This window comes from Macrosteles quadrilineatus, unplaced genomic scaffold (assembly GCF_028750875.1).
Source record: "Macrosteles quadrilineatus isolate MER2022 unplaced genomic scaffold, UCM_ALF_1.0 Scaffold_4__1_contigs__length_99947679, whole genome shotgun sequence".
Lineage (NCBI taxonomy): Eukaryota > Metazoa > Arthropoda > Insecta > Hemiptera > Cicadellidae > Macrosteles > Macrosteles quadrilineatus.
The window spans coordinates 98875109-98895266 of record NW_026542597.1 but is presented as its reverse complement, the minus strand read 5'-3'; the positions used below and the strand labels follow the sequence as shown (position 1 = coordinate 98895266).

Sequence of the window (20158 nt, the reverse complement as noted above, 5' to 3'; positions counted from 1 at the left end):
AATATCAAGTTGTTATCCTGCCGTCCTACCGAAAAACTTTATGGATGTACCCTAGATCCAAATTGCCTCATTTCAGTACGGTATCACTTGATGTTTGTGTTATTCCATACAAAAATATGTTTACTTAATATACCATTTGCTATCTATTAAAATATTGTTGTTTATATTCACGTATGAATCCTTTTATTTTCAGGACTAGTAACGTAATATTTACTATTAATGGAAATAAATAATCTTATGTCATTTTATTATAATGTATCTAATATTAATTACTCTATGTATTTTGTTTACTGTTAGCAGTGTCATCAGCTAATAAACATATGTTTTTTGTTTTTGTATTTCCCTTCGCCTTCTGCCCTTCTCCTTCCCTCCCAATTCTCTACCATTTCCTTCTCTTTTTTCAATTCATATTTCATTTTCTTTTCATTATTTACTGTATAACAGTGGCCGGTTTTAAGTCGGTGGTGGGCTATAAAATGATTTTTTTTATTATTTTTTAACTTTAGAAAAGTAAAGTGTCTAAATTTCCGAAAAATGATGTCTGTCAAGCTATTTAGACAAATCCATGCCCAAAGTGGCTTCAACTACAGCGTTTTATCGTCTGTATTTAGAAGAGGATTTTTGGGGTTAGTAATTTTTAGATTGACTTTTATAGCAATTAAACCATAATTTTTGTGCTTAGGCGTAAGAATTAATTGAACACTTATGTTTGAAAAAATATGTTCATTTATTTTAGTGAGGTGTTGAAAGCTAAATAGGCATAGGGGCCTAGGCCTACATCTGAAGTTTTCCTGTGAAGAAAGCCTTCGGGGTACACTTCCATATCTGTTGGCACAAACAACCGAATGGAAATATCGATCGTCGATCGATATATCGTTTGGTTAGTTAGTAAGGTTAACCTTACACCTTACCTAACTAACCAAACGATATATCAAATTAAACAATCGGGTAGGGTAGGCCTACAGTTTCTTAACTGGGCTATGCTAATATCGATTGAAACTCTTTGATTAGTATACCTTTTGTTATAAAGTAAAAGAAGTGTTCATATTATTTTATGTGTCAAGAAGTAAAAGTTTTATTTCATTAATAATATAGTATATACGGTAGGCCTAGTGATTGTTAAACCAAAAGCCACAACAAGACGTTACGATTTAAATAGAGGTCAAAGAGGTCAAAGGAGAGACCAACGGAAGAAAGGAGACGATCTCGGTCTTGGAAGGAATACCGGTGAGTGCAGTTTAGATGCTATAATACTCTGTCAATTATCCGCTGTTCCGTTCTGTGTTCATTCTCCCCATATAAATCTCGGTTACTTTAATGGCGACGAGGCCAAAGTGTTTTGTACAGACTTGAAAAGTTTTGTTGAAATTTGTGCGTTTAGCGAAGTTTTTAGGGTTTTCAGCTCGGAAATTCAAGGAATTGATTTAATTAAACCAAGAACTTTATATTTTGGAAGATATTTTTGGAAATATCTGGAAGTTTAGGGTTAAACTGAGAGTTAACCTGAGATAGGCCTTGGCTACGACAGGAAAGTATGCAACACCACGTTGTCGCACAACTTCGAAAATTGTAAGTTTTAGCATAATAGCTATTCTGAACTGCAATTTTGGGGAATATTATCGAAAATGTCGAAGCAAATAATTGGTAAAATCCAAGAATTTAATAAAGAAGTGGAAACTTTTGAGAATTACGTTGAAAGGCTAGGGCATTTTTTCAAAGTCAATGAAGTTAAGGATGAGGCTAAAGTATCCCTATTTATCTCTCTCATGGGTCCTGAGTTGTATGCAACACTGAAAAATTTGCTTTTACCTTCCAAACCTAGTGAGAAAACTTATAATGAAATTGTAAAGGCTTTGTCTGAGTACTTTCTACCTAAGAAGAATACAGCCTATGAGAGGTTCGTTTTTAATAAGAGGGTGCAGAAGGAGGGGGAAAATGTAAATGAATTTGCAATTCAACTTAAAAAGCTAGCCTCCTCCTGTGATTATGGCGAGTTCTTAAACTCAGCCTTGAGAGATAGGTTTCTTTGTGGATTGAGGTCCAGTGACATTCAAAGTCGCTTGTTGGCCGAGGGGGATTCTCTCACCTTTGATAAGGCTTTGAGTCTAGCTTTAGTACTAGAAAATGCTTGTAGTAATGTGAGAGCGCTACATCCTGAGAGTTTTTCAGGCATTAATTATGTTAAGAATTCTAAACCTAGGCCTAGCAGTAGTGGGGTTAGGTCTAGTTATAGGGCCTCTCAATGGTCAAGACCTAGTGGTTGTTACCGTTGTGGAATGAACCATGATGAAAAACCTTGTCCGTATAAGGAGTATACCTGCAATAGTTGTGGGGTAAAGGGTCATTTAGCAAAGGTGTGTCGTAAAACTCAGCACAAACACAATTCTAAGGGTAAAGTGAATTATTGCGACCATGATGGTAGTCAAATGAATAACCAAGATGAAGTGCATGAATCTTCGGAAGATTTGGAGCTGTTTACCATAGCCTATTGTGACAGTGATAGATCTAGGCCTATATCGAACAGTTATGAAGTTGAGATGTGCATAAATGGTAAATCTGTACGTATGACGATAGATACAGGTGCTGTAGTGTCCGTGATGCCGGAAAATGCATATGTTAATAATTTTCAGGATAACCTACCAGAACTGAGGAAGAGCCAGGTCAGTCTTAAGACTTATACTGGGCAAAAGATTGATGTTTTGGGTGAGTTTCAGGCTGATGTCACAACGGAGGGGAGAAGCCATTCACTGCCGATGGTAGTTATAAAAGGATCTAGTACGCAACCCATACTGATGGGACGGAATTGGTTAGAGAAAATCAGGCTCGACTGGGAAAAGATTGCTCAGAGCCGGGAAAATCAAGAAGTATGTTCAGTCAACGGAATTGAAGGTAGGAACTTTCCAATTACTACAATAGGACTTAAGGACTTGAAGACTAAGTTTGCCGATGTTTTTCAAGCTGGTATTGGGACAGTTAAAGACATTAAAGTTGACTTAACTCTTAAGGAAAATTCTCAACCTATCTTTTGCAAGGCACGCAATGTACCATTTGCTCTTAAAGAAAAACTCGATAAAGAACTAGATAGGCTAGTTGAAAATGAAGTTATATACCCTGTGACTAAAACAAATTGGGCATCTCCCATAGTAATAGTACCTAAGAGTGACAGTACAGTTCGAGTATGTGGGGATTTCAAAACAACAATCAATCCTTGTCTGAGAACTGACCATTATCCGCTACCCTTGCCGGAAGAGATTTTTTCTAATATATCTGGAGCTAAAATGTTTTGTAAAATAGACTTGACAGCAGCGTACAACCAACTATGTGTAAATGAAACAGCACAGGAACTGTTAACTATCAACACTACAAGGGGACTTTTTCGCTACCGGAAACTGCCGTTCGGTATCACAAGCGCAGGTGCGATTTTTCAGTCCGTCATGGATAAAATTTTGCATGGTCTTAAAAATGTGTACTGTTATTTAGATGACATTTTGTTAATTGGTCAAACGTATAGTGGTTTATACAAGTGTGTAGAGGCAGTGTTGTCTAGATTTCAGCAGTATGGAGTGAGGATCAATGCTGAAAAAAGTGAGTTTTTTACAGAAAGCATAACTTTCCTAGGCCACAAGTTGAGCCCAGACAAAATAGAACCTAGTGATGAACTGACCGAGGCTATCAAAAAGGCGCCTCGACCGACCAATTTGACACAGCTGCGCTCGTATTTAGGCCTAATCAATTATTATGGCAGATTTTTACCTAACCTCTCAACTCTGCTTCACCCTTTGTACAATCTACTGAACAAAGATGTAAAGTGGGACTGGACCAACCTATGTGAAAATTCGTTTGTACAAAGTAAGGAAATGTTACTTACTAATCGAGTGTTGATGCCCTTCAACCCCGATCTTGAAATCATAGTTACAGCAGATGCTAGCCCCTATGGAATTGGTGGATTGTTGTCTCATCGATTGGCCGATGGATCAGAGCGCCCTGTTGCATTCACATCGAGAACTTTAACGGTACATGAAGTCAAGTATTCCCAAATTGAAAAAGAAGCGTTGGCTTTAGTCTTCGTGGTAAAAAAATTCCACACATTCTTATATGGCAAACACTTTCTGTTAGCAACTGATCATCGTCCATTGACATTTTTATTAGGACCTAACAAATGTATTCCAACTTTGGCAGCTGCTAGAGTACAGCGATGGGCGCTGATTTTGTCAGCTTATAGTTACGACCTAACTTATCGCAAAGGTTCGGACATGTGTCATGCCGATGCACTTAGTCGACTTCCATGTGAACATGTTAAGCCTGGCCCTGAACACTGCGTAGCGTTCTTTTCAAGTGATGATGAGTTGCCTGTAACTCATAAAGAGATTAGCCTAGCTACAGTTAATGACCCAATTTTGTCAAAAATCCTTGATTTTGCACTTCATGGTTGGCCTAGTCATATGGATGATACACTTAGACCCTATTTCCTTAGAAGGGCAGAAATTTCAGTTGAACGGAATTGTGTTTTGTGGGGGAGGAGAGTAATTATTCCAAGTCCATTCCGCAAAGAAATCTTGAACTTGCTACATCAGGAACATCCTGGGGAATCTAGAATGAAGAGCTTAGCTCGTAGTTATGTTTGGTGGCCCAAGTTAGACCAAAACATAGAAGAAACTGTCAAGGAATGTAAGATCTGTCAATCTACCCGGAACACAACTCCACTAGTCCCTTTACAGCATTGGGCGTGGCCTAAGCATTGTTGGCAACGTATTCATATAGACTTCGCCTCATTCAAAGGACAAGAGTTTCTTATAGTAGTAGACAGCTACTCAAAATGGTTAGAAGTTTTTCATATGCAGACCACGACTTCAGCTAAAACCATTGAAAAACTTCGATCATGTTTTGCCACGCTAGGCTTACCTAGCACCTTGGTAAGCGATGGAGGTCCACAGCTTACTTCCAGGGAATTTAATGATTTTCTTAAAAGTAATGGGATCCTACATGTAGTCACACCCCCATACCACCCTGCATCAAATGGTTTGGCGGAGAGGGCAGTGCAAACTACTAAAGGTGCATTTTTGAGACAGTTGCTACAGGACGAAAATCAACAATCAAAGCGCACTTTGCAACATCGTATTGATAGCTTCCTATTTGCTTACCGCAATACCCCTCATACGGCAACTGGGTTGACTCCAGCAGAACTTATCTTTAATTTCAAGCCCAGAACTCGGCTTAGTCTTTTGAAGCCACACTTGGCAACGGATTGTGAGGCGAAACAAGTGAAGATTGAAACTGCTGCCAATAAACATAGAGGATCTGAGAGATCATTTCAAGTAGGCCAAAAGGTGTTTGTTAAAAGTGTACGGCAAGAAGAACTAAACTGGCTACCTGGAGTAGTGACCAAAATTATCAGTAATGTGACTTATCTGGTAAAAACGGAAGGTCGTAGTAGGTTTGTCCATGCGGATCACCTGCGGGCAAATTACTGTAACTCAGAAGAGGATATTGTTGTCTTACCTGCTAATGAGTATGAAAAAGCGACACTGAGAAACACCCCAGAAAAATTGATCAGTACCCCTCAAGAGGAGTTAAGAAGAAGTAAGAATAATTCTCCCATCAAGGACACCACTCCAGTGGTAACACAAGAAACACCTCAAAGTTCACCCATCAAGACTCAGGAGTTAGGCCTACCGAATAGTCCAAAAGTTTTACCGGTCCGTCGTTCGCAAAGAGAGCGGCGAGAGCCAAAAAAACTAGATTTATAATTTGAAGATTTGATACCCTCCCAGGAAGATTTTTTATTTTAGTTTGTTATTTAAGTTGGGAGGGAATGTTATAAAGTAAAAGAAGTGTTCATATTATTTTATGTGTCAAGAAGTAAAAGTTTTATTTCATTAATAATATAGTATATACGGTAGGCCTAGTGATTGTTAAACCAAAAGCCACAACAAGACGTTACGATTTAAATAGAGGTCAAAGAGGTCAAAGGAGAGACCAACGGAAGAAAGGAGACGATCTCGGTCTTGGAAGGAATACCGGTGAGTGCAGTTTAGATGCTATAATACTCTGTCAATTATCCGCTGTTCCGTTCTGTGTTCATTCTCCCCATATAAATCTCGGTTACTTTACCTTTATGCAATTTTTTCACCATCAGCAGGTTTGGTTGGTTAGGTTAGGTTATGATAGTTTAATTTTAAATAGATATATTTAAAAATATCGATTATTAATCAATATTTCCAATTCGATAGTTTCAATCGATATTAGCATAGCCCAGTTAAGAAACTGTACCCAAACAATAGAATGATCAATACAGTATTACTCATTCGGTCTGCACAAACAACCGAATGAAAATATTGATTATTTGTTATATCGTTTGGTTAGTTAGGTTCGGTTAACCTTACCTAATTAACTAAACGATATATATCAAATAATCTATATTTTCATTCGGTTATTTGTGCCAACAGATACGGAAGTCTACCTCTAGCAGACAGCTTTCCTCTTTTTTCTCCACCGGTGCAAGATTCATGCACCAGAAAAATTGTATGGTGCATAATGCACCGGCGGCCTCTGATTGATCAGTTTCTAGGACAACAGTATGCAGCTAACTTACACCAAGATGGCGGGTTGTTGACTTATGACTCATCGTCAATTGCCTAACCCCTTAATTTTTTCCAATCCTCTGGCTAATTTCTTGATTAAACTTCGTCAGTGAAACCACAGTTATAGTCTGTGGTGAAACTTACGGCTAGAGTATGTTTAATAGACCTATATAGCCTACCTATAGACATCCCAAGAACAAAACAACCTGCGCAGAAACTAAAAGATCACGTGGTTCGCGCCGGTAGGTGTGGCATACCCTTCAAACCTGCGTGGCTCGAAATGGCCCAGGGTTCTTTTCTTTCGTTTCTGGGATGTCTATAATATTACAAAATGTCAAATTTTTGCTACCATGGTAAAACACATAACCATGTTATTTTGTTACTCATTGTTGTGGCTTGCCCCTGAACTGGTAAGACAAATATAAAATAATAGTGGTTTAGTTACCTTTACTTTCGTCCCAGTTCAATAAAAAGTTGTAATATCTACAACCATGGTTTCGACGCTAGTAGTGTCATGGTCACGTAGTTAGCAAGTCGAGAAGTATCTTGTCATAGCCGGTCGCTTGGACGTCGTCATATTTACACAAACACGGACACGGACATAAACACACACGTACATTGATTAAAATAAAAGGTTCTCGTGGACGGAACACAGGCCTGTGGTGAACAGTTAACTTGTACCGTCGCGGGAGCCGGCAGGAGAACACTCTCTGTGTAAATATGACGACGTCCAAGCGACCGACTATGACAAGATACTTCTCGACTTGCTAACTACGTGACCATGACGCAACTAGTACGTAACGTAAGTAAGTAGTAAGTATAAAATAATAGTGGTTTAGTTACCTTTACTTTCGTCCCAGTTCAATAAAAAAGTTGTAATATCTACAACCATGGTTTCGATGCTAGTAGCGTCATGGTCACGTAGTTAGCAAGTCGAGAAGTATCTTGTCATAGCCGTTCGCTTGGACGTCGTCATATTTACACAAACACGGACACGGACATAAACACACACGTACATTGATTAAAATAAAAGGTTCTCGTGGACGGAACACAGGCCTGTGGTGAACAGTTAACTTGTACCGTCGCGGGAGCCGGCAGGAGAACACTCTCTGTGTAAATATGACGACGTCCAAGCGACCAACTATGACAAGATACTTCTCGACTTGCTAACTACGTGACCATGACGCAACTAGTACGTAACGTAAGTAAGTAGTAAGTAAGTAAGTAACTAGCGTCGAAACCATGGTTGTAGATATTACAATTTTTTATTGAACTGGGACGAAAGTAAAGGTAACTAAACCACTATTATTTTATTTTTATTTTGTTAACTAATAATGCTTATGGAACGGACTGTCTCTCTTGAAACAATGTCTAATCCAATACATAATTTACAGACTAAGGAGTAAGCAGAATGAAGAAAATTCAGTTCTTCTTGGGACAGTTTCTAACAGGCTTAGAACTGTTTATCAAAACAAACTACTACCTTTAGAAGAACAATACCTGTTTCATGAGTTCCATTCTCCAATGTTGACAGATCAAGATTTTGATGCCAAACCTATGATTATGTTTATTGGACAGTATTCAACAGGGAAAACAACATTAATCAAGTACTTGCTGGAGCAAGAATTTCCTGGATGTCACATCGGCCCTGAGCCCACCACCGATAGATTCATAGTTATAATGAAGGGTGAAAAGGGAAACTGTATTCCCGGTAATGCCTTAGTCTTGGATCCTAAGAAACAGTTTAAGCCTTTAACTAAGTTTGGAACATCGTTTTTAAATAGGTTCCAGTGTTCACTCGTTGAATCGCCAGTTTTAGATTCGGTTTCAATCATCGACACTCCGGGAATTCTTTCTGGTGAGAAACAAAGAGTCGACAGGGGGTATGATTTTGCGGGCGTTTTGGAATGGTTCGCTGAAAGAGTCGACAGAATCATTTTGTTATTCGATGCAAACAAACTAGACATTTCAGATGAATTTCGACGGGCGATTGAAGCTCTAAGAGGACACGATGACAAGATGAGAATTGTATTGAACAAGGCCGATGGAGTTGATCACCAATCGTTGCTGAGAGTGTACGGTGCTCTGATGTGGTCTCTGGGCAAAGTGCTGAATACTCCAGAAGTCGCCAGAGTGTACGTGGGATCTTTTTGGGACGAGCCTCTTCGATACGACATCAATAGAAGGTAGTCTAGTTTATTCAATTTATTTAGTTTTGCATATTTAGTTTTGCATATTTACTTTTGAAAGTTACATTCTCAGTAACCACTGATACTGATAGCTTATGATGCTTTCATATTTAGCTTCAGTTGTATCCCTGCCTGACCCAATTATTTCTTTTTTATATACGGCATCTTTAATTAGGATAATGCACAGCTATTTATCCTAATATTTGCTTATTAAAAGTTTATTCAGCAAAGAGTCAATTGAGGGTGAGGTACTAAAGAAATGTATTATTTGTAGATTATTCAGTTTTAAGAAGTTACATATAAGTTATGAAATATTTTGGTAAAGAGACCTTACAAAATCACATGTGATTTTTTAGGCTCTTTGAAGATGAAGAACAAGATTTGATGAAAGATATTCAGTCCCTCCCGAGGAATTCAGCCCTAAGAAAGATTAATGACATCAGTAAAAGAGCAAGGTTGGCCAAAGTAAGGTTTGCTTATGTATATTCATATTAGGCCCTAGTGGTATTGTAATTCACTGGGTCTTAATTTACTGATCAATCACCATCCATTTGGTTTACCAGAACTTTTTTATGATCAGACTAACAGTCGAATGTCAAATGCCCCTTAGATGAACGAACTTATGCTCCTTATATCTTGCTTAGGTCGCAAGTTGGTGTGGTGGCGGTGGCCTGTATACTGTGAATTCTAAAGCTACCGCTACACATAGCGGGATGGGATAGGGACGGGACATTATATTATTTCCCGTGGAGTGCCTACACATAGCGGAAAAGGACACGGACATGAGGAATGATGCGCAAGCAGCTTCAACAAACCACCGACGCTTTGGTCGTTCCCGCGCTTAGCCGCCCCACCATTTATTGCCATTATTATCATGGAAAAACAATGTTCAACCTGTTCTCCGTCTGAGTCCAACAAAGAGTTTTTATCAATGTGCTTGTTTGATGAAGAAAACAAGAGAAAGGAAGAACATAGCAGAACAAGGAAGACTCGTCCAATAAATGAAAAAAGAGAGGTTGTTTAATTTTGTAATTTCTTGTTTGATAATCCAAGCAAAGATGCAAAGACTGACTCACGGTTAATTGAACAAAAATGAATTAACAAGGATCGTATTGTTAATCGGAACCACACGATGAGAGCCGAAGATAGCCGACGACTCACAAAATCTACCGCACTTTCATCCCATGTCCCGTCCCTATCCCATCCCTGTATGTATAGCCGCTTCCATTTTGTTACACAGGAAGCATCCATCAGCAAATGGCCCGTTCATATCCCATACCGCTATGTGTAGACGTAGCTTAATACAGTACTGTATTAGAACAGCATTGGAATACTTTAATAATGGCTAGAATAATACTTCCTGGATGAAGTACTGAGCACTCAGACCATGGTTATTTTGGCAAAAATCTAAGAATCATAATCTTTAACATTTAAATAGCATTTCAGATATGGTACCTCTCTTTCGGAAAGATAAAAATATCGGCATAAATAGGTACATATATGTAGGTACCTATTTAAACAGTTGACAAATTTTTGTGTGACAGTTGACAAATCAGTGATCAGCTGAGCCGCTCAGTGCTGCAGTGCAGTATGAAGCTGTTTACCACTCTCCACATGTCAGAACAAATTGAAATTAGTGTTTTGGGGTGCTTATATTAAAGCTATCCTATTTAGATCTGTTTTAAATAACCTTACTAAAATCCATAATACTATAAAAAAAACTAGTAAATAAAATGTATAGGTCTAAACAGGTAATTTTCCTAGCTTTTATGGCAGCCTTTTTAATTCCCTGTTCTGATTTATTTAGTACTCTTTTACTTTTCAAGGTTCATGCACACATAATTGATGCCATCTACAATAAAATGCCCAGATTTTTTGGGAGAGAACAGGAAAAAAGCAATGTCATCAGAGACTTGGAGAGTATCTATACAGAAATAGAGAAGCAGCACCAAATACCATTAGGCGATTTTCCTGAACTCGAGAAAATGCAGGTTTGTATCATATTCTTGCGTTTTTACTGATTTAAAATTTGACACACTCGAATGATGCCTCCTAAGAATTTTTGAAAATCTCAAAAGTAAAAGTGAAGTATTTCCGTTTGGCCCTTTTAAAATATAAATTTAGTTAGCTACCATTGTTTTGCCAATCCAATAAATAAGTTAAAGACAGAACGTTGAGTCCCACAAGATAGATATATTGTCAACTGTAGCTCAGCGACAGCATAATTAGGACTAGGTAACGATGTTTTTTCTTTCGTTCTCTTACTTCACCTCCCGAAAACTCTAATGATTGAGAACAAAAAAGTCTTTTATGACCAGATCTCAACAATAAAATGGTTCTGGGCAGTTGAAATTGCTTGAAAAATAAAGTGTCTTTTGTCTAATTTAACCTCAAAATGCTTCTGAGACCCTGGGTAGTTTTGGTACTGCTGACTTGTGGTATTAAGATTTGACATCATCATCCCGGTTGTTGGTACAGGAGCTGTTGTCACACCAGGACTTTGACAAGTTCCGTCCCTTGGACCCCCAGATGCTACAGAGAGTAGAGCAGATGTTGGCCAAGGACATCGCAGACATCATGACACTCGTGCCGCAGGAGGCTGCCACAGGGGTTGACATTGCAGGTATGTTTGTGGTTCAATAATCAATAATAAACTATTTGCCTCTTGCTATAACCACTCAACTTAATATTGTATAAAGAAAGATGATTTGCAACTGTATAGAGTACCCTGTCACTAGCACTGCGTCGCTAGCGCGACCGTTCACGTTGTAAGAACCGGCTAATGAGGAGTCCCCAACGGCATTAGCGTCCGTATGAAAAGCTCCATAAAAACCCCATTGCCAGGTTGGAGTGACATCAATGTGAAGGCATCAAGGCGGCCTCAATAGCGCTCGTATGATATATAGGTCTCTAAGTAAAAAAAATTATTTTAAAGTATTGTTTGTAGAACATATATTTTTAAGAAATTTACATTGCAAATGAAAGTGAATGAGTGATAAGCCCAAAGAATGGCTGTACCTTTGCTATGTACATTCTTGTCATACCTTCGAAATTGATAATAATACCAAGTGGGAAAACATTTAGCTTAAACAGCCAACACCCTGAAGTTAATTCTTTTAAATGTGCTGCAATTACATGTTTACCCTAGAATAATTTTCATACTTGCAGAAATAAATTTTAAAATACTGCTGTAAAAAAAATAGGGGTCAAAGGTCAATTTTGCCTATCTAGGTCTGTTAGTTTTTTTATATCAATTTACTTGCTTTAGAATCACAATCATGATAATGGTTGCAGGTGGTGTGTTTGCTCGAGCCCAGGGCTCTCCCTTCGGCTACCACCTCGGAGAAGGTGCAAATGCTGGCAAGCACGACCAAGAATGGATAGTGAACACTCGTAAGCCGAAGTATGATGATATCTACAAGGGCCTGAACCCTGTCAATGGAAAAGTCATGCAGTCAGGTATGTGTGTTTCAACATTTGAAGGCTAAGCAATGTTTTACCTTATTTGTATTACATTATTTAGTGTACAGGATCGGTTCGTTTACTTTGATTAAAAATACAAACTTGCCATTAGCTTTGTCATGAGTGAATAAATATAGTTACAGATTTGTTGCCGTTGTTAATACCAAGACTAAACTGAAAAGCTACTATTAGTAGTGTTTACTTTGCCTCATAGTTATTTACTGAACAAATCTGGCAATCGCATTATGTATTTTTCTAAACCGTGACATCGTATGGGTCTCGTACTAATTGTGGCGCGTAATTCAGAAAAGCAATTAATTTTTCTGAACATTTTCCTGCATTATGCTTATGCGAGTATACATTTCACATTGTTTTGTTCAGCCGTGCGAGAAGAGATGATGAAGTCCAAATTGCCGAACTCAGTGCTGGGAAAGATATGGCGGTTGGCGGACACTGACGAAGATGGGTTGTTGGATGCTGATGAGTTTGCCCTTGCGATGTACCTGATTGACCTTCGGCTGGATGGTCATGACCTTCCCATGAACCTACCTGACCACCTCGTGCCTCCGTCGAAACGCAGCAAGCAGAGAGCAAGATCAGCGTGAATGATAAGTGCTGGTTCATTGTGCTTGTGAACAGTTAATTACAGTTGAAAACTGTAAATAAAGCTTTCAATCAACTGCTTAAAGCTGTTGGTTAATAAATGATACGGAAGAAATAATTGCATTTCTAATAAATAACTTGTGTATTTTCATTTTAGGCATCAAAATTGTGTACAGTATTGTTTTGCAGATAAAAGTTTATTAGTGTTAAATTTGACTAGATTGTCTCTAAAATGTGATTTTGAAATTGTTGAAAACGTTAATCGTGTATATAGATATGCAAATAGAATGAACATAATTTATTGGTCATTGTTGTTCTTTTTGCGTTCCGTTTCCTCTTTGTAGATAAAACTTGCAACATGTTGAATCTCCAAAACTGTCTCTCATGGGTTTATATGAGGAAATATCCCTCCCTTCCGCAAAAATATAAGATTCATTAGCAAAACCTCTTAAAATGTATAATATATATCTTAATGTGTTAAATGCATAGTTATGAACCAGATAATGGAAGAGGAAGATTTTATAGATTTACATAAAATATACAAGTAAACAACTCAATCAACTTTATTAATAAATACTCAAATCAAACTGACTTAAAACTATGTTGTATGTTAACTCTGCCGTTATAGTCTGAATCAGAAGTCCACGACCTACGGATATACACCCTCCGAGGACTATTTCTGGGTGATTTTTCTGCATTGTCTCTAAAAGTAAATCAACTTCCTTCGTAATACTCACATCATGAAAGGAGGACTTCCCAGAGAGGACCGTGCAGATGAACTTTTGACCAATTTCTTGACACGCGTAATGTGCTGCTTCACAAATGGACACAACAGTTACCACAGTCCAGATTTGTGGAAGAATCACATCAATAAGAATACTTGTGTCTTTGGAGGCGAGAATCACTGTTAGCAATGTGTAAGTGTTGAAAATCAGTGCTATGTGGTTGATGAATATGTGAATCATGAACGGCAGTCGCATAGCTTCAGCAAACTGATTCACTTGATCGCGCAGTTCGACCCATAAGAGTCTGTGGGCATTGACCAGCTCCCGGTCGGGCTTTGTTAGTAACAAATTGACAAGGCTGTTTCTTAAATTTGATGCCATACCTGCGATGAATATACAGTTGAGTATCCAGAATATGCTTAGAAGAAGATTCATGTACGTTGAAAAAAAATATGTTAGAACAAGTATGGGACAAAACCTATTGTAAAATAGATATTGGTCAGTTGTGATTATCAGGATCAACAGTACAGTAAAGACTGCAGTGATCCACTTTACTCTTTGTGGAGTGAGTGAAAGTTTGGGAACTCCAGCGACAGATGACATTTTTTCTTCAAAATCTAACCACTTGTTGACGTATCTAATTATCTTGGGCATTTCCCACCATATTAAAAAGAAAAAGATAGTTGTGTTTGTGTTTATAAGCCGCAATGTAAAGTAGAGAACTCTTACGTATGACTTGAAATTGTCTTCCGTGTTAAACTCCTTCTGATTACCCCAGGTCATCACAACTGATTGAACTGCGAAGGAAAATATTGCCCAAAACACAGCTTTGAACGACACATTGATTTTGCTTGTCATGTAGTCCGTGCCGTACGGCATATATCCCATAATGCGAAACAGCTTGAAGAGTACTTCCAAACTTTCCCAAAAACAGCTGTAACGTTTGGTTACTTTTTTCTGGCTTTGAAGCTCTCTGACATACAAAACTAGTTCATTAGGAGTCATCTGAAAAAAGAAAAAACAATGTTGGTATAGAATTTTATTTAAAAATTAGGATTCACTACAAAACCTAATTTCTTTAAGTGATTAGTGCTTAATAATTTTGGTATGCCTGAATTAAACTTACTGCGGCAAAAATAAGAATAGTCACATTTACACAGAAGTTTCCAAGAAAACGTTTATAACTTTATAACGTTATCAACTTTGGCAACTCTATAATGTAAACATTAAGTTTAACATCACTGTGATTGAACATATGTTTTCAGACTAGTTGTGGAACATTTTCTGTATCGACTAAAAACTATCGTTATTTTCGATACCTTAAAGCTTTTGCTTAAAACACTTGATGCCAACTATTTCTTTTTTACAAAAAAAGTCACCATTACTTCCTTTTTCATTGAAATGCTTGTTAGAAATTCATGATAGTGATATAAAAGTGGTTGATTAGCATAAAAGGTTTATTGAATTGATTGGTAGCTATATGATTATCAAATCAACCAAACAAATGCTCAAACAAATTTTGACCTGCACACATGCTCAATTATCTTTTTGTTAATCAAAAAACTATCATTGACCATTTAAAAAGCCATTTTCTTCTGATGCTGATCAAACTTCAACCTATTACCACCTGACATTATTTGTTTAGGATTTGATGTAATACTCTGCTTCCATTTCTAAATCCTGACAGCTAATAGGTCGGTAATATGATATAGCCTGAATTGTGGTAAAATTATTAATTATGAGAATAATATTAATACCTTTCTAATAATTATTGTGCATAAAAACATTACATTACTTTATTACTATGAGCAAAATATAAATATGTTGGCCCTTCTAGATAAACAAGTTAATGACAGTATTACCTGCAAAAAAAAATGACTTCTTTATAACTTCTAAAATATTTTTTTTATTTTCTCCTCTCACCAACAAACGTTAGGTTGGTTTCACCACACTGGCATGGTACACGAACATTTGTATCTCAATGCTTGTAACGATGTCTCTGGGAATAAAGTTATTAAAGTGAATTATGTTTGCAATTACCTTTTACTGTAGTTTGCTGACCAATTGACACTGACAGAAATCAATAAAAGCTCCCAATACCTATTTTAGCGTCTAGACGGGTGGATATAAAAATTAAATCCTTTAATAAAGCTGGGTAAACTGTTTGGCTCTTAGTATGTTTTTCATTTGTTTGACAAATCTAAAAATATTTGTGTTAAATAAATAACCCATGATAAAAATAATTACATTATTTTCGTAGGGACAATTTTTAACGGTAAAAAAATTGTTTTCTGGGCCTTGTTGAACTGACACTGCTTAACTGAATGTTATGTGAGTGTCATAGCATTAATTAATTCAGGTTGTTAAAGTTTAATTACTTAAATGTGCACTGAATTTTATTAGAGCTTCACCAAGAAAATAAATAAGGAATTATAAGTGGAACTTGTGTTTCGAGGAGTCAAAATCAAACACACTATCATGGTAACAAGGATAAGGACTGATTTGGAAACGATTTGGGCAGATACAAATAATGATCAATGACAAAGAATAACAATACGCTTCAATCGGTCTATTACAGTGTACGTACATGTGTAACAGCTGCAACAATCACCATAGCAGCAGGTCCGGGGAGTCAGTGGTTGAACTCAGCATGCTAGGCGACTTGCAGCTCTAAAATGTTATGGACATTGGCCACTTGTGTATAAGAACAACTAGATTCAATATTAAACACAAACCTGGTTGTTCATACAAAAATGGCCTCTCGGTTGAGAGGCGCTAGGTACCTGAAACATAATAAATTAATATGTTCTACACAATACATATACACAAGGGTTGTATATTTTAAAATATGTAAGTACTGATTTTGTCAGGGTAACTAATAAAAAAATTGTTTAATATTAGTTTCTCACTTTTTTTCTAATAACATATAATTCTCCCTTACTTACTAACAAAATTCTTATCAGTTTGAATTACTTTGTCTAAGAAGGTGCAAAACCAGAACTTAAAAAATATTATTTTCAACATTCCCAGTTTAGGGACCAAGCAATAAACTCGGAACGTTTTTTTAAAGAAAAAGAGGATTTTGCCAAAAGTTATTTTATCATTTATTATTCTTGGAAAACACAATGGTATATTATAAAATATCCTGAATTAGTACACAAGGCGGCCATTAATGTATACATCGTTAGATTGGTCCTCCCCATTACGGCCATAGGGGCTGGAGAATTGTCATATACTTACTTGTAATACTTTATTTCTTCATCCTTGACCAACAAAAGTTGGATGGATTGTGTCATGATACACTAATAAATACTTATACTAATAAATCACTTTAAAACATAATATGTACAATTTTATACTAATTTACAAATGAGACTCGGATTTTAGGGAATTTGCATCATCATCATTAGTCAAAAAGACTGGAGAGTCGTCAAGTAATTTATATAAAGCTTCTATTCGTGGTTTTGATAGATAGTTGAGTTATAGACCCCATGTTACGCTTATTTGTTTATCTAATTTGGAAGCATTACTGCCCAACTAATCACTAAAGATTACTCATATCCTACGTGATACTACCTCATAACTACTTCTTGGTGATGGTCTCCAACAGAATCTCCTTCATAATTGCCAGTCCTTCTGCGTTCAGATTGATGTCGTCCGTTCCTGTGTTCTGCCCATCTCCGATGTTACTATAAAAAATCCGATGTTACTGTCTGAATGGGACACAAATATTGTGCTTTGGCCAACCGCATTTCTACGGGGCCATGCTCTTTCCCGAAAGTTCAAGAAAATCATATTCATCCAAACATTTGGCAAACAATAACATTTTGTTTTGGTAGACAATAACTCTGCAAATCTGCTAAATGTATACCTACAATTACTATTTTATTCAAATACGTATTGGGGCTATACACGGGAAACTCAAAACGCCATGCAGTGCCCTCCAAGAAACCATCCTTGATCTGACTCAGGATTAGAAAGTAAATGAACCATTATTTTGACCAGTCTGAACACACATATGAATAGTCGGTAAATGATTTAGAAATTAGCTCACCTTTCGTAGCAGTCACGGGTGAACGCCCCTCGCAAGTCGACAAAAGTGATGGTATCTAAAAAATGCAGGTGCTTAAGTATGAATTTCAATTAACTTTCGTTAACATATATCAATTAATCAATTAATCAATCAATTATATAACCTTGCGGACTATGTAGAGCAAAACTCACAAAACCCAATATTGTACATCAACTAACATGCATCAAAATCTATAGGAAGAAAACTTGCTTCTATATTGCAAACTCTATTAGACTCACCTAAACTTTAGATTGTTGAGTGACGTGTAAAGCAAAAATACACAAAGGGCTTCTTTTACTAGAATAAAGTTTAGTTAGGTTTCTGTAATAATTGTAAATGAAAACTTACCCTCTTTCTCCCCAAAGGACATGATGTAATCATTGACCCACGGGAGGATGTTGAGGTAGCGGTATCTCGTCTCTTGGTTGAGAGCCTCCTCCAACAGTGGGATCTCCGGCACGGTGCAGAAATACACGTGTTTGTAGCGCTTCCATGCCTTCACCTTCACCTTTCTCAAGGAAAACTTCAAGGGCTGCTTGGCTGGACTCTACAAACACACAGATGTGTTATACTCCTTACAAACTAATAGTTAGAAAACATACTAAATGAAACACATTCTGTTACAACAGCTTCACTACAAATCAAAATCTTTATATTGACACAGAGGTAGTAGTGCAGCATGTTGTGTTAATTTATCACAAAATTAGGTGATGAATGACATTTTTATATATTTGTTGTTAAGTTAATTGTTATCGCAGATTTTAGAACCAAATTTCACCCTAGTGAGCAATATGATAAGTACCAATTAAAACAAATTCAAAAGTATATCACCTGCAAAAAATTATATCACAGTTTTTGTCACAATTTGTCTATGCTGCTACTGATAGTATTCCTAGCAAGTCATTTGACATTCTTATGGTTGAGTGGAACATAAAATGTGTTGCATTTAGATTCTTACAAACATTAAGCCATATCATTAATAATTAATTTTTCAAATACAACTCAAGTGTACCTATGTAATAATTTGTAATAATAATCTACACACTCATACCATAGCGTCAGTGACAAAGACACACATAAGAATATGTAGCTTTGAGAATTGAACAATAATGCATAATTACTTACAAGTCTTTCCTCAGAAGCACAGATCTGCAAAATATCATTTGTGCCGATCATGATGATAGCCGAGTCGTTACAGGAGTTCCTGATCCAGGGCTTCACCAACAGGTCTTTAGCCGTCTGGCCATCTCTGCACATCCCCCAAGATGAGGGGTAACCTGTAACCAAATCCCACCATACATTCAAGAGTTGGCTTGAACAAAAAATCAAAATGGATGGGTCTGCACATTGGGGTCTACATTAACTAAATATATAAATAAATTTCATAAATGAACAAATGATTACTGTGTTCCGTCAGAATCATGAATTCTGAATTATAATGTAAAGTATGGTGCACATACAAATTCTTCGCTATGTTAGTCAAGTATAAATATAAGATATTAAACACTTACCCTCATAGTGTGGTATTGAATCTGCGTATTGAAGACTAAACCTCAGCATGATAGAGTCGCCCATCAGATCCGCCCCTGAAAACTTAGGAATAGCCATGGTCAAGTATAATAATCAAGCAGAAAATTAAACAACACAAAATAAACCTAAAAAGTACAAGTATTCAGTAAGCAACAAATTCAAAAAGTAATTTACTAAATTGTAAAATTAAATTCGCAACAATAAAAAGCACAACTACGAAATAATGAAAATATGCTACAGGTACTAAATCTTTATCAAATTAAATCCGAGAGCTTAAGATAAGAGCACGAAAACACAGTCAAACTCTGTTAGCTGTGAACAGAACAGAGGAATCAACTGAACTGAACTGACTTCCCTGCAGTCATGTCAGCCCTTAAGTACGACGCAGGAGGTGGTGGGGGTAGGGAGGTAACGTCACCCGTGACGTAATGTTATGATCAACAAATGAGATTGATCTCCCCCTCTACTACAATAGCTAGCCCTGCGCGTGCGTACTAAATCTTTCTTCTAATTAATGTAACATGCACATTGTGCATTGTATATTAAAATTATTCTAATTTATTTATTGGCAAAACCCCCTTTATACAGAAAAAAAATTAAATTAAGACTGTTAAGAATAAATTTGAATTAAACAATTTTAATTTAGAGAAATTAGAAAAAAACCATTGACAAACTATTCTTCTAAAGTCACAAGAAACTATAGAAATCCAAAATGTTTCTAATTACAATACTGGAAATAACATTGTTACAAAAAGACCTATCTATAGTTTATACATTTTAAAACATACGCTTAGAAAAGCAAATTAGAAAAGATATCAATACACGATATGTTTAAATTAACATAATTATCACGATTTTTTCGTTTTCTTTGAAATATAAATATCAAAATAAATATAAGAGAAATATAACAATATATAATGGAAAGACAAAATGTTCTTAAGATTAAAATATCGCCTCATTTTGTCAAACCAATGAGGATTGTTGATGGCTGATGGG

The 20158-nt window shown here is 36.7% G+C and overlaps 2 protein-coding genes across 2 annotated transcripts; one reads left to right on the top strand and one right to left on the bottom strand.

Annotated features, from left to right (window-relative positions):
• Positions 1 to 398: 398 nt before the first annotated feature.
• On the top strand, positions 399 to 13141 carry LOC128992331 (EH domain-containing protein 1-like). Its single transcript, XM_054415862.1, has 7 exons — positions 399 to 626; positions 7976 to 8767; positions 9127 to 9235; positions 10597 to 10761; positions 11249 to 11393; positions 12065 to 12229; positions 12614 to 13141. The coding sequence occupies exons 1-7, from the start codon at positions 535 to 537 to the stop codon at positions 12835 to 12837; spliced, it is 1692 nt and encodes a 563-aa protein (XP_054271837.1). The 5' UTR covers positions 399 to 534; the 3' UTR covers positions 12838 to 13141.
• Positions 13142 to 13401: 260 nt separating this feature from the next.
• LOC128993191 (gustatory and odorant receptor 22-like) lies at positions 13402 to 14448 on the bottom strand. The gene has a single exon (XM_054416951.1). The coding sequence runs from the start codon at positions 14446 to 14448 to the stop codon at positions 13402 to 13404; it is 1047 nt and encodes a 348-aa protein (XP_054272926.1).
• Between the last annotated feature and the right edge of the window lie 5710 nt (positions 14449 to 20158).

Bases quoted from the DNA above. Each gene is read 5' to 3' on its own strand.
- LOC128992331 (XM_054415862.1), top strand. From the start codon at position 535: ATGATGTCTGTCAAGCTATTTAGACAAATCCATGCCCAAAGTGGCTTC. The intron at 627-7,975 runs GTTAGTAATTTT...CATAATTTACAG, and splicing joins TTTAGAAGAGGATTTTTGGG to ACTAAGGAGTAAGCAGAATG. The intron at 11,394-12,064 runs GTATGTTTGTGG...TAATGGTTGCAG, and splicing joins CACAGGGGTTGACATTGCAG to GTGGTGTGTTTGCTCGAGCC.
- LOC128993191 (XM_054416951.1), bottom strand. From the start codon at position 14,448: ATGGGATATATGCCGTACGGCACGGACTACATGACAAGCAAAATCAAT.